At 35.5% G+C, this 14,316-nt stretch overlaps 2 protein-coding genes across 4 annotated transcripts; one reads left to right on the forward strand and one right to left on the reverse strand.

The window, feature by feature from the left end:
• The first annotated feature begins 423 nt into the window (after nucleotides 1–423).
• Nucleotides 424–4,018, forward strand: LOC114718562 (RGS1-HXK1-interacting protein 1). 3 transcript variants are annotated; one of them, XM_028903919.1, is made up of 8 exons: nucleotides 424–697; nucleotides 1,376–1,454; nucleotides 1,618–1,692; nucleotides 2,903–2,955; nucleotides 3,174–3,304; nucleotides 3,392–3,456; nucleotides 3,547–3,605; nucleotides 3,704–4,018. In XM_028903919.1, the coding sequence occupies exons 1-8, from the start codon at nucleotides 509–511 to the stop codon at nucleotides 3,791–3,793; spliced, it is 741 nt and encodes a 246-aa protein (XP_028759752.1). In that variant the 5' UTR covers nucleotides 424–508; the 3' UTR covers nucleotides 3,794–4,018. The 3 variants fall into 3 exon arrangements, with proteins under 3 accessions (XP_028759752.1, XP_028759751.1, XP_028759753.1); XM_028903918.1 differs by having other exon boundaries at nucleotides 427–697; nucleotides 3,168–3,304; XM_028903920.1 differs by having other exon boundaries at nucleotides 427–697; nucleotides 1,388–1,454; nucleotides 3,168–3,304.
• A 2,021-nt stretch (nucleotides 4,019–6,039) lies between these two features.
• LOC114718411 (protein FAR1-RELATED SEQUENCE 6-like) lies at nucleotides 6,040–11,622 on the reverse strand. Its single transcript, XM_028903706.1, has 2 exons — nucleotides 11,472–11,622; nucleotides 6,040–8,087 (listed from the first exon to the last, which is right to left on the reverse strand). The coding sequence occupies exon 2, from the start codon at nucleotides 8,085–8,087 to the stop codon at nucleotides 6,084–6,086; it is 2,004 nt and encodes a 667-aa protein (XP_028759539.1). The 5' UTR covers nucleotides 11,472–11,622; the 3' UTR covers nucleotides 6,040–6,083.
• Between the last annotated feature and the right edge of the window lie 2,694 nt (nucleotides 11,623–14,316).

A 14,316-nucleotide genomic window follows, 5' to 3' on the forward strand; every position in this document is an offset into this window, starting at 1 on the left:
AACTGAACCCTAAACCCCAAAACCCTAAACCCCAAGCCCCAAGCCCTAAGCCCCAAGCCGCAAGTCCTCGGTTCCTTAAACCTCTAAGCCTTAAACCCTGTACCCTATGTTTTATACAATATTTATTTCGTATACCGTAAAATCAATTTTAAAACTATGGTTTTGTTCCTACCTAAACACCCCCAAATCCAACGTATTAGTACGATACTTAATTTCTAGAAATTAAGAATTTTGCTAAGAATTAGGGACAAAAGAGCTAAACAATTTTTATTTAGCCCAAAACAATTACCAGAAAACACCGCAAAATGTCCCAGAAAGCCCTAAACCAAATTCCGGAAAACTGAAGGCGTTTCTTTCAGCCCAGTATAGTGTTTGGAACGCCTATGTGAATTCTTTTGTTTGGTTAGAGCCTAGAAACCGAACGGCCCAAATCCGGACATAGGTGAAAAACCGGAGTTGGTATCGTCATGAAAACCCAAACAGACCCGTTGAAGGCGTAATTCGAAGAATGGCTGTGCCGAACTCGCCGTCCTCTCCACTTTCTAGAGATGAATCTTCATCACCTTCAAAACTAGAATCGTCTGAATCATTGGCGTCGATTGCACAGAATCTTCAACGTACGGTCCTTCAATCCTCTCCCATTCGCGCTGCTCGTTCTCTGGGACATAACTCTTCTACCCATATCCGTTCCTTGCAGGTTTGCTTATCTTCCCGTTTTTGGTTCGTTTTTCTTCTCTCCATCTACATATGGCCCCATGCTCTTTCCGGATAATCTTGTGTAGTTTTATGACCGCATCCATTGGTCACCGGTTCTATGTATTCCGCTGGTTATTCCCAATATAGTTTTTTACGTTATCGATAATTGTGGTATTTCGATTCTATGGGATTTCCTATTATAAATGGAATGATATAAACCAACGTAACCTATGGACAGTATGATAACTGTAAAATAGTTTTTTTTTTTTCTCTGAAGCCATGGAGGAAATATATGGGCGGTAATCATACTGATAGTATCTTGTTCGGTCTGACATTCTACATTTCATAGAGGATGATTTATTTTAATGATTTTTGCATTCGATATTTCCTTGCTGGTTTGATTTATTTTATTGCCAAGACATGTGGATTATTTTGTGATTGTCAATTCCCAAGATTACCATATCCTTAAAGGGGCACCTGGTAGAGGCATGCTGCATGCGATCGCAGGATGAATTGGCTCCTTTAGAGGGGTTACTTATCTTCAAGGATGGAAAGGCTCTCTAAATTTAATCCTGAGCTGTTGCATTAAGAATTCAATGGAGGATACCCTGTCCGCTGTTTTAGATTTTCGTATTATTAATTCCTCATTGAAGAATTACTTTTTCGTTCAAAAAAAATGACCGTCTCGCAGGATATATTTCCAGAAGTTATATCACAGTACAGAACTTATGAAGATGCTTTCATCAATAAAGTTAAAGGTGATTAGTTATGGCTGGTACCATTCTTTTTCATTCTAAGATAAATGGTTCGCTGAATGGTTTCGATCCTTAGAGTTAGTGTTTCCCATAGATCAGTGTAGTTGCTAGTTCTTGTGTTTATTGTATTTACATGGCATTCATTTGTGATCTCCCCCTTTTGCAGAGGGGTTGATGGTTGCCAGGGAACAGCCGACCATAGTTATTGGGTTTGCACTTGCTGCTACCCTTGTTATGCGCGGTACTATATTTTCCTGTCTTTGCACATAAAATAATTTTTATATACTGTTCAATGTACTAATTAGTAGTTTTCTTTAAATTTTTCAAACAATATTAGCGCATCTTCATGGTGTCAGGTTTTTGACAATAGTCAAGGAGTTTTAAACCTATCTGAATGTGTCAGCTTGCTATTTTGTAGGAAAAATTCTCTAATAGTAAACTCTTATTTTTTGTATATGGGATTAGTTATTGGTTTTCTTTAAAGGTTTCTCAAACATGATTACTGCATCTTTATGTTGTCATATTTTCTGACAATAGTCAAATGATTATTATTCTTATCTGCATTAGTCAATTTACTATATAGTAGTTAAAATTATGAGCGTATCTCTAATATTAAGCTCGTGCTTTTGCATATGTGACTAGTGGTGCAGCAAGGTTGCTGAGCACTTGCTAGTGCAAGTAGTTGAATAGAGCTTTGTATGTTAACACTCTTGGGGAAACACAGAAATTTAGTAGTGTGCTCACTTGGATTTCTTCATCAATCGTGTAGAAATTTTTTAAGTGGGAGTGAAAGTATGGCATAAAAGTAATAAGATATTTTCATCTAGCCTCTCGAGTGTTTTCAATTTATGAGATGGAAAATACTTCTGAAAATGTATGCACATGTCCCACAGTCAGTGTTCCTTGTACCACCGCCACTGACCATTGCTCCTATCAGATGTAATTGGAGGACAAAATTGTGTGGAAGTGGGTGAAGAATCAAAAGCGTCCCTTATCTGTCAAACTTGTTGTGCTAGTTCTCGTCTTGTTTGTAAAACCCCATACTGTCAAATCATGCTCTCAAGCGAAGTTCAGAAAGATTTGAAAGTTTTATCATCTTTCTAATCTTTGAATCAGCCGTATATTTAGTTTAGAGATTTTTTCACTTTAAAAGCCAATGACCCTAGTTATGGGATTGGGATAGTGGTGGGATGCAGAATAAGAGTGGGAACTTTGCACGATGCAAAGGTAAATTGGAAGCATTAAACTTCTCTCATTGAGGGCATTAAATTAGGTGTTGTATATGTGAGCAAACCCAGATTTAGGATTTTCCTCTTATTGACTGACATTAGAATTTGTCATCAAAGTAATTTTCAACATTTTTTCCTTTCTACAGTTATTGCTACGCTTCCTTTTGAATTGAGTCTTAGATTTTTCCTTTAAAATGTGCTTACCCATTTGCGTTTTGGCAGCTCCAAGGAGGTTTTTATTTCGTCATACATTAGGTCGACTCCAAAGCGAGGAGGTATTTCTTTGAACAACCAAACTAATTCCCCTTACCACTTAACTTATGATTCTCAATATTTCTGATCTAGCAACCTGCTCTTTTCTTCAACTTGCAATTTGAGATCTAGGATTATATTTTATTAGATATTATGCACTATAATGCTTAAATATTTCTCCAATGCATTGCCTGTGTCTGATCCTTCGCCTATATTGCTTGACTTCTTTTAAAAGGCACAGTATGCCAGTGCTGAGAAGAATGTGAGGGATTTGAACCTCTCAGTAGATTTAATGAGGAAGGAGAGCAAAAAATTGCTCGAAAGGACAGCTCTTGCTGAGAAGGATATGAGATATGGGCATAATGAACTCGTGTATGCGTTATTTTATTAAAGGAAGAATCTATGGGTTATTTGACTATATCTGACATGGTTTTCATACTGTATTTGAACAAAACTCAGGAGCTCGGGAGCCCAAATTCAACATCTTGCAAAATCAATTTACAAGGTTGAAGCCAAAGCTGCCGGTAGCCACGTGTCTCTTTTTGTCATCCAGAAACTTACTGCTTTGTAATTTTAGCATTGACATTGTAATGCTTTGTCTTGTCCCATTTTAGATCTCACGGATGGGCTCCGGCATATACCCAGTCGGGAAGCTCTGGCACTTCGAGCAGAGGTATGTTCATGAATATGCATGCCTCCCTGAAATCTAGTCAAGCAAATGATATTGCTTAAGCATTGTCTACTCTCTCCCTAAATTGCGCCCTTGCTTAGGTTGCTTCCTTAGCATCGATTTTGAAGCGGCAGAGACTTGTGCTTCACAGACGGACAATGAAGATCTCCGAGTTAGGGGTTCCTGTGTGAATTAGTAGACAAATATATTGGGCTGTTGCTTGATGACATCTATCTTCTTTTTGGACTTTTCATCATTGACTAATAATAAGGGATATTCTCCCTTTTAGGAGGCGGATTACTGCAATAAGGGAGATTTGGAAATTTTTCGGGGGTGTAACGATGCAACAATTTAGGCTTGTTCGATCAGTTATGGAGAACTGCTTCCCCCCCCCCCCCAAAAAAAAACCCCACCCCAAAAAATTAAAAGAAAATTCGGCGGAATAGATATTTTTAATTTTCTTTTACTGAATATTTATATTTTCTTTTAATCTTTTGAATTAAAAAATAATAATTGATTATTTGTTCACATTTGTCATATATTGTCATTGATCATTACCAACTACGACTAGTGTTGATCGTTGTTGGCCGTTGTCGGTTGTTTTATTACTGATTCTTTTGTTCTTTATTCTCATCACTGATTCTTTTGGTCATTTTCTTACTGCTGATATTTTTATTTTCATTCAGTCTTTTGCCTCACTGTATAATAAAAAGTAAATAAATAGATAAGATGGTCTTGCGGTGTGCTATCATTATATTACGGCTTTGAATGTCAGTGACCTCAAGACTGAGGTGGTTAATGGTAAGCATACCACTGGCATAACAAATTCAAAGCCTCAATTTAAATCGTGAGAAAATTTTCGCCCAAAAAGGAACCTGATGGTGAAAAAATTGTGCCGTAACATGATGAACCACACATGAAATAAGACCATTGAGTGGCACCAAATTTAAAAGAAATAATGTGCTCATTGTTTTAGCGGTTAGGAGTTATGGGTGTACCAAAGTTTTTAATTCTTAGTATCATTTTAAAAGTTACAAAAACGTAATGATATTGTTTTGAACATTATTTCAGTTAGTTTTGACCATTAGTTTGAGTCGATTGAACACATGGCATGTCATATCATCATCTCTCCCTCCCTCTCTTTCATATCACTCTCCCTCGTCATCTCTCCTAACATCAGAACCGGAATACTCCTCCAAGGACTCTTTCGCTGCCTTTAAGCTTATGTTAAATTCCTTCAACACCCTCTTGGCCAATTCCTTCAAAGAAAACCCCTCCAACTCTTAACAACAAAAGCCTTGACTTTTGTGTTCTAATAACTGTAAATGGCCGAAAGAATTAAACCTTCAAGACTCAAAAAAAGGATCAGGTTGCTCTTCCTCTTTTATTTTTTTCCAAGGGACTGCCTCTAGGAAATTAACGCATGAACAAATGCAATCCTCAACAACAATTCAAGGGCAACCGCGAGGATACCGAGTACAGTGGCTACACTACCAATGCTATTAGCAAAATCATTAGTATAGAGCAATTCAAGTACCATGAGATGGAACTGAGTTGAACATAGAGTAGAAGGAATACTAAGATTTAGTCTACATAAGTTATCGAAGTCATCTAATTTGGATTGGCCCATCCATCGCTTAGATAAGAGAGTAAGACAGTAATTCGAACAACAGACAATATCAACGTGGAGAGAAAATAGTCAACAACGTGAGAATCAGAAGAAGATTCAGTTGACGAGGCGACACAGATAAAGATGTGAAAAATGAGGTCAACGATAGAAAAGTCATTAAAAGATGTCATTGCTGGCAACACCAATGGTGCTTGGGGTATGACATCAGGATTGGGTTACTTTAGCAACACTTATGTTGGAGAGTGATAAGTTGATTGTGGACAAATGGTAGCTACTAAAAGGTTCGGTGGCGCTTCTTGGGGCCGTCAATTATCATTCTGCAGGTGATATGGGAGATTCAAAGACGAATTAAATTAAACAAGGAAGGAAAAAGCTGTAAGGCAAAATGGAAAATACATCCGAATGAGAAGTTATTATGGGTTAAAGTAGGCGTGGGGTTAATGCTTAAGGGATGAGCAAGTCCAACAAAAGGGATGATGAGGTGGAAGAAAGGAAGGGAGAAATGGTTCGCATGCCATGTGGCACATCATGTTCAATCCGACCAAACTAGCTGTCAAAATGAACTGAGATAACATTCAGGGCATTGCTGCGGTTCTGCCACTTCAGAAGCAGTATTGAGACCTCAAAAACTTTCAAACAGCCAAAACTCTTGGTCATATATTTTCAGGGCAAATTTACACCTTATCCTAGTTTAAAATTATAGATAGACCAGCTGCTGAACAATTTGAACGAAATGGGAATTTAACACGACATGCTGGGGAAATGTGAATATAAGATACAGGGAGCGAGAGGAGAGAGAACACAGCCAGAGTCGAAGTAGCATAATTAGATTGAGAACCTTGTGTAGATTGTTACAATGAGTTATCTTCCAATAGATCAAACTTGTTTAACAACTGTTCCAGTTCTAGTAAAGCAATCATGTAATGCTCTTGGGACTGAGCCCCTTCTTCTAGCAATGGAAGAGCATTATAAAATAGTTGTTTATGCCAGACAACGGCGTTGTATGTATCAGCGTCACCAAAGACATGGTCTCCAATAAACCGTTGTTTGAAATCTTTCTTCCATCGTTCCAGAATGTACCGAGATGGGACTTCCTCCACACCATTATAATTCAGAACATTCAGTGCATGCCTACATAGATAACCTTTGAAATTGAACAAGCCGCAGATACACCGTATGTCTACTTCATTTGTCTCATATAAGACTTCAAATTTCTTAACCTCCTTCTCATTTCCCCCATTTTCAACTCGTTCTATCACTATATATGTTATTATAGATCCATTAGCATTTACCTGTCTTGTATTGAAGCAGGAGTACATACCCTCAACCTCAGACTGGAACTTTTTAAAGATTTCTTCTGTGTACAACTTGGATAGCTGCAGTTCAAAATTACATCTTGTAGTCAATACAACACTTGATTTCCTTGACTCCAACTCTGCCATGGCTTCTTTCAAGTTCTTCCTATGTAAAGCTAAGTCATACTTGTCAATAAATTCCTTGAAGGATGTATGCTTGTGTACATATCCGTCAAAATAGGCAATCAGGCCCTCATTCTCTTTTGTAGGGACCATTCCTGCCAAAAAAGTGTCCTTGATGTAAACCGGAACCCACAGGTGCCTATCGTCATACAATCTTTGAAGCCATTTGTTATCTCCCAATCCATGCTGCTTGATCATATCAGCCCAATAATTTTCAAACTCGACTATCTTTAGGGACTCATAAACTGCTCTGTTCAATTGCCTTTTGATTGTTTCATATCCCTTCAACCCTCCCAACTTTTCTGGAACTCTCTGCATGATATACTGCAAAGAATAACAATGATGAGCATGAGGAAAAACCTGAGCAACTGCAGTTTGCAAGCGCTCGCACTGATCAGTAATAACAACATGTGGTGGGCAACCAAGCATACATTTTAGCCATGCATTAAATATCCAAACAAAATTATCAACTTTTTCATACCCAAGGAAGCCACAGCCCAGTAGCACCGACTGTCCATGGTTGTTTACACCAACAAATGATATCAGAGGGATCTCATATTTGTTTGCCAAACAAGTTGTATCTATAATAACAGTGTCATTAAAGTAACTGTAACATACCCTCGACCTGGCATCAACCCAAAACACATTTCTTAGCTGCCCATCATCATCAATATCGAATAAGTAAAAGGAATTCGGGTTTGTCAATTTCATTCGGCAAAAATAATTATAAATAGTATGGCCATCCCCTTCTTTAAGTTCCAAATATTTCAAATTATCAAAGCTGGTCCCCTGTCCTTCAACAAAATTGGAGAACCCATTATAACCAGCATCCATGAGAGCTGTTCGATACAATTTAATGGTATGTGTTTCTGTAATAGGATCTGGTGGTGGTTGTGCTTCTCTGGCTGCAAGTATCATTTTCTTATGGGACTTATAGAACCGTTTAATTCCAGGATTCACTTGATGGTTGTGTTGCAGTTTAACTTCCACTATCCTCCATATTTGGCCATCCACCATCCTAATGACTATCATTGCAGGGCAACCAGTTCTTGTCTCTGGTCTTGGATTATGGGCTTCACTCTTTTTCTTGAAACCAGCATTACTGCAGCTGAGTTTTGCCCTATACCGCTCCTTCCTCCTTGATCTAAACCATGAGTTGCTCACTCTAATGCCAAAACCTTGTTCTTTAGCATAAACATTGTAAAAGTTGTAAGCTTCTTCAAAAGAATCAAACTCCAGGCCCACAGTTGGAGGTGGATGGTTCTTTGATCTTGAGTCCAAAGACTCATGATCATGCTCTGATGCAGAAGAGTTCTCAACATCAAACTCATCACATTCATCAAACATTGGCTCACTATTTAAAGAAACTTCTTCCATCTGAAACAAAAATCAAAAATCAAACATAACGCTTATAACACAACACAACAAATTATATCTTACCATATCCAACCCTTTGCAATAAATTCCTTCGAAAACATAAGAACTCATACATGTTCATTGGCCTCACAAAATTATGGTTGCCAGATTTAATGGATGAAATTTAAAATGCAAATGAGAATATTATGAAGGCATGCACGAGCCTGCCAGTCATGCCATATGCCACAATAATGGGATTTTTGGTAGTCAATATTTCGTTTATTCAACAAGCTAATGGTTAAAAAACCCAAAAGGGTGGGGGGGAAGAGATGATGATGATGATGATGATGATATGGAATTGCAGACATTTATTGAGCAGTCAAGGGAGGTGAGGTAGAATGTACCAAAATGAGCAGCAAATCTTAGCTTTGCCCCTTATTGTACAAGATGCAATTTCTATTACCTTTTCAGTATCTCCAACTCCATATTATGCCATTTCACATCATGCCCCAATTTCCATGCATGATAGTAATGGTATTAAGCTATATCCTTAACAAGTGTAAAGAGGTAATTCACTTAAAAAGTAAGTGGCTGCGACAGACTGAACACTAAAACAAAAATCTCGATAAATAAAAGCATAGAATGTAGCAATTTGACTGCGCATGGGAGACAGGGATGAATGCCTCATAAAGGGAAACTGGCAGGCCTAACCTTCGTCCATATAAGAAGGGTGGAAATTGGAAATTCAATAGTCTGGTCATTATGTATTTTACAGCGTCAGGGTCTAGAGTACTGTTATGAAATTATGGATTTAAATAAGAATTCGTCAAGTTTGTTAATTATTAAGATTTGAATATTATTCTATTATTAAGAGGATTTAAACAGGATTTAATTATATTAGTAGGAGTTGCGTAGATTAGATACTTCCTCCGGTCCTAAAAACCCTAATGTTTCATCTTTTGATTATCAACCCCTTGCTGTTAGAGTTAATACTAAAGTTAACAGCTTTGCCCATATTAAAATTTTTATATATGTTATTATATGACATATCATTTAAAAAAATAATACTTGCAATTTAACATGTAATTTTGTATATTTTTTAAATACTTAAAATGAAATACTTAATACTTTAAAAAATATGAAATATTTCTATACTTCAAAAAATTATTTAAAATACCTATTTGATTAAGTACTTTTTAAATAAAAAAGTATAAATTACTTAAAATTACATGTCAAATGCCAAGTGTTATTTTTTAAATGACATGATATAATAAAAAGTTGAGTTAATATAATCTTTGATCTCTCAAATTTGCCTCTATTTTGGTTTTGATCTCTCAAGTTTCAAACCATAGGTTTTGGTCCTTTAAGGGCAAAATGGTCCAAGTTTTCACTGGATTATAAGAACCAATGTTTTAAATAAAAAGAAACTTGAGTGACCAAAACTTATGGGTTGAAACTTTAGGCATTAAAACCAAAATAAATGCAAACTTGAAGGACCAAAGTTTGTATTAACCCATAAAAAATATAAAATTTTGACATGACAAGAACTATTAACTTTAAGGAAATTGATGATAAAAAAAATGAAATATTAGGGTTCTTAATTTAAACTTTCAAAGGTTAGGGAGATTACACGCGATTGACCCAATGTTCAAGGACCTTTTTTGTACTTTAGCCGAAAATTAATTAAGCTAGTTATTTATAAATAATATATGTTAATTTCACTAAAGTATTTTTAATTATTTGCATTGGAAACTACATCGATGAAAAAAAATACTCCCTTAGTATGGACAATCAATAGGGAAAGTTTGGCCCGGGGGGGAGTTAAAAATTTAGAAAACAAAAAGGACTGAGATCTTATATTTAAGACTAATACAGACGCATCTACTAACTCTTACATTTAGAACCGGAGGGAGTATTAAAATTTATATCTATTAGGACTTGTGCCCATAATTTTAGATTCAAAAAGACTGATATTATTCACGTCATTCTTTGCTCTCTATCCCTATGTTTCATTATCTCTCTTTTCCTCTCTCTTTCTCAACTAAATAACATAACAGGTGCTGTCCGACCGATTGGTTTTTTACATAGAAAACCCAGCTTGGCTGGAAGCATTTGCCTAAAGACCAGATTGGCATAAGGCATGTGTTTCCTCTTGGAATGAAAGGCGTCAAATTAAAGTTACCTAGTTAGCTAACAACAACAAATAGGACACAATTACAGTGCTCTAATTCACACCAAAGAAATCCACTTTACAGTATCTTTAAAAAGCCTGCAATGTGCTATAAACTGAAAATATGAAAATCCTAGCAGGGAAGTGAAAAGGTCCAGAGCAGGGAAGAAAAGCTGAGTGGTAAAAATGGAAAAAAAAGGATTTAGGCTGTTTGTTTGGAAGAAAAAGTGATGGAGACTAATTTAGTGTGGGATGTCTGAGTCCTACATTAAATGGTTTGGGATGTTTTATGAAATATTAAGTAGGTTTGTTCTTCCACCTTAATAGTTGGCCTTTGGGAGCAAGTTTTCCATTCCATTTGAGTACTTCTAATATATACACAAAGATTAATAAAGATCATGCAAGCAATGGAAACTGTAAATTAATAATAGCTGCACAATGAAATGTATATATTGATATACTGATATTCGCATTTGTATTTTCTACAAGTTATTTTTCTTCGAACAGGCATATATTTAATTACCAAATACAATCAAATGACTACATTTTGGTCCTTCTAATTATAATTTTGGGCTGTTTTTAAAATCAAATTTGGGCCACTGGTCTTATTCTGTAGCTAATTCTATGAGGGGTTTTCAAGTGTCCCTTTTTTCTTGTCTCTTATTTCTTTCCTTAGTCCATAAAGCTATTATGGCCTTCTTTGTTGAAATTTATTAGATGAAACATGCAGACGTTCTTAAAAAAATTGAATATTTCAATGCATTGCACGGGAAGGTTTCAAGCTGTATGTGACTTATGATGTTTGGCGCACAAAAGTTTATTTTCCTGTACCAGGCAAAGACAAATCAAAACAAGAGGATACTCCCACTTTCCACGTCATTATTTAGAAGAAAAACGTGAAAAATTATTACTTTCCTCCGATATCACCGAGTCTTAATTCAAAATATTTTCAAAGAAACTACTTTCTTCCGATATCACTGAGTCTTAATTCAAACGTATTTTGCTGATCCTCCGCTGTAAATGACAATAAAATGTTGGATTATTGTTTCGATTCGCGCTTCCAATTCCCGGATAACAGAAAGCGTCCCCAATTCATCCCGACTCCCCCAAAATTGAAAAGACTGTCGGAGCCATAATTAAAACAGCAGTGAATCAAAGCAATCGGGGAAAGATGTAGGACCCAAAATTGTGACAAGTAACGAACGCCAAAAATGCAAGAATTTGTAGTGTCTTACCTGCGGCAGCAGCAGTAAGTTGGGTTGTTGGTTGACTGGTTCTGCGATTGTCGTCACTCCTAGATGGTGGTCGTTCGTTTTGCAATTTGCACAGACGAACCGGTCTCCCCACTCATCTCTCCAGCTGCTTAAAGCTCGCTCCCCACCAATGACTTGTCGTTTTCTATTCCGCCTCCTCTTTTTAAGGGGGAAGCCATGGTTAATTATCAACTAGTCAAATGGTTAGACTGTTCTTATTAAAAAAATTGTGATTTATATATGATCTAACCAATTACAATAAAATAAATATATTTTTAATTTAATATTGATTATTTTTATGGAGTACTTTAATTGTATTTAAATAAAAATAGCACACGAAAGCAACCGATTTAAATAATGACATTGATATTCCATGGTTTTGGCACTAACATTGGAGGTAAAAACGAACCGAATGTCATTACAAAGGTATAAAATGTCTAGTAAAATGTCTATTATATCTATGTAAATTTTTTTGCCAGCTATATCTATATAATTATTACTTGATAATAAATAATTCTTATATTGTTAATCTTTACTTAGTGAGATGTGTATGTGTAGGAAAATGGACCAGTTCATTTTTAGTGGATTAGACCCTAACCCATTGATTTTTGGGATTTTGATGTGAATAGTAGAATTTGTGGGTCTCCAACTATAGTTTTTACTTTTTTTGTTTAAAAAAATAAAGGAGAGAGGAAACGGTTAGGAAATAACCGTGAGGAGAAAGTTATTTTTTTTGGATGAAGTTGAAAAACCAACGCATGGATCATTTGGCGATGACACTTCAGTTTTTCAGTCTCTTCCTCCACTCTCTGTTCTTTCCCTCCCTCCAATGTTTTTGCTGTGTAACACCGATCCGAGTTCATCATTGTGACCGGACCTCTACGTGTGGCTATCTAAGATTATTCGACACTTCAGGTATGTCCGAAACCCATTAATATGTATAATGATTGTTTAGTGTGACTCTTCTTTTCATTTTCATTATATTCACGAGCCAAACAAGTCCTGTTCAAATGAGCCAAAATTAATTTGGCAATCCTTGCAGTTTTATCAGATTTTGAATTAGGTTGTTCTAATTTTAATTCTTTTTATTAGATCTTTTTAGTTTCTTATCTTAAATTTATAACTCCTTTCAGTGATAAATCTCCAACCGCGTCCACTAAGATAGGCTTTTTTTTCCCGTCCCCGAAGCCGGGGCTCTCTCTCTCGGAACGGATTCTCCATAGATACACACTTTAAGTTTCGCTTTCTAGGAATGGATTCTTCATCTCCATCAGCTTGAACTCCCACCTCCCAAAGTGCACCATCAAGTCCTTATGCACTGATTCAAAATCATCCTGCTGCAACCCAAACACCAGAAACCAACCTTCATTATATTGCTCACAATACTAATATATATATATATATATATATATAAATAGTGAACATGAAGTGATTAAGAAACAAACCTCACGATTTGCCCGTCTCGCCTGTTAGCAAGAATTGGGTGCCCCTACATTATAAAACAATATGGGAAAATTTTTGGGGCCATCCACCAGTAAATTAGGCTAGGAGCATAGTGTGGAATCTTGAATTTCTATTGATCCATTTTGAGTTGCTTCTTGAACACCGTGTTCGCCAATTCTGAGTTAAAAGATGGCCAGTAGAAATTTATCACAGGAACCACCGGTTTTACTCTAATTAGCCTATCTCTAAAGATGAGAGAGGAAGAGCCCGACTTGAGGGGGAGAGAAAGCAAGCGTATCTCAATGAATTAACAGCGGTTGGAGATTTGTTAACAGGAGTTGGGAATAAAGCACAAAGATCCAATAAAAAGAAATAAAACTAGAGAGACCTCGTTCAAAATCTAATAAAATTATAAGTACTGCCAAATTAATTTTCCCTCAAATTATATACATACATACATCTGAGTATACAAGCATATATATACACACCTACCTGCCTACTTGCTATTTCCTCTCTTTAATATAGTGACAATTCAGGAACTAGGTGTGGTTCTAAATATAATATATTAATCCGTTTTATTTTCTAAATTTATTTTTTTTTAAAGTATCTCTATTAATTTTACATATTAAAAGGTTCCCACCAAAAAATAATTATAATGCATATTAAATATGATAGTTTAAGAAAACCAATAATTATAAATAAATAATTTAACTAATATTCTTAATATTCTTAAATTAATTATTTGGCTCTTTTTTCTTATATTAAGATCGAGAGATGATATATTATATAAAGTGTTAATAATTTAAAAAGGTAACGTATATATGTCAAAAGCATTAAATAGGAGAATAATAGTTTGAGACCAAAAGATGAATAAAAGTTTAATTTATGATCAAATGATTCTGAAATTAATATTTCAAAATTTAATACTAATATTTTAAAGTTGTTTTGCTCTCTTTCTTTCTTTTTTTAATAGTACTAAAAACAGTCACCTAAAGCCAAAAAGAACACTTTATAAAGTAATCGTGCAAGATATTTCAATTAACAATATATTCAAAAATTTGATTTTGAATAGAACCCAATAATATCATACAATCCATGTAGCCAACCCATCTAACATGATAAGGCTTATTGCTGCACTAAAAACAATAAAATAACCTAAACAAAAAAAATACCCTAATTTTCTTTATCAACCTCTCCCTTTAAAGTAAGGGTAGTTGATATAGAATTCAAAATTTACTCTCAAAAAATGGGAGAAGTTAGCTAAATGATTTGTAGTCGATAAAGTTGTTTTACCAACAAATTTTATTTTAGAATATCACTATATAAATTTCTAAATTTCTAAATATCGATAGATCTCTGGGAAGACGAAAGTGGACATTCTATC

This window comes from Neltuma alba, unplaced genomic scaffold (assembly GCF_004799145.2).
Source record: "Neltuma alba isolate B1F8T4 unplaced genomic scaffold, ASM479914v2 tig00011850_pilon, whole genome shotgun sequence".
Classification (NCBI taxonomy): domain Eukaryota; kingdom Viridiplantae; phylum Streptophyta; class Magnoliopsida; order Fabales; family Fabaceae; genus Neltuma; species Neltuma alba.

Excerpts from the sequence above, each read along its gene's own strand:
- LOC114718562 (XM_028903918.1), top strand. The coding sequence starts at position 509 with ATGGCTGTGCCGAACTCGCCGTCCTCTCCACTTTCTAGAGATGAATCT. Across the intron at positions 698-1,375 it reads CCCATATCCGTTCCTTGCAG|ACCGTCTCGCAGGATATATT; the intron begins GTTTGCTTATCT and ends TCAAAAAAAATG. Across the intron at positions 3,606-3,703 it reads CTCTGGCACTTCGAGCAGAG|GTTGCTTCCTTAGCATCGAT; the intron begins GTATGTTCATGA and ends GCCCTTGCTTAG.
- LOC114718411 (XM_028903706.1), bottom strand. The coding sequence starts at position 8,087 with ATGGAAGAAGTTTCTTTAAATAGTGAGCCAATGTTTGATGAATGTGAT.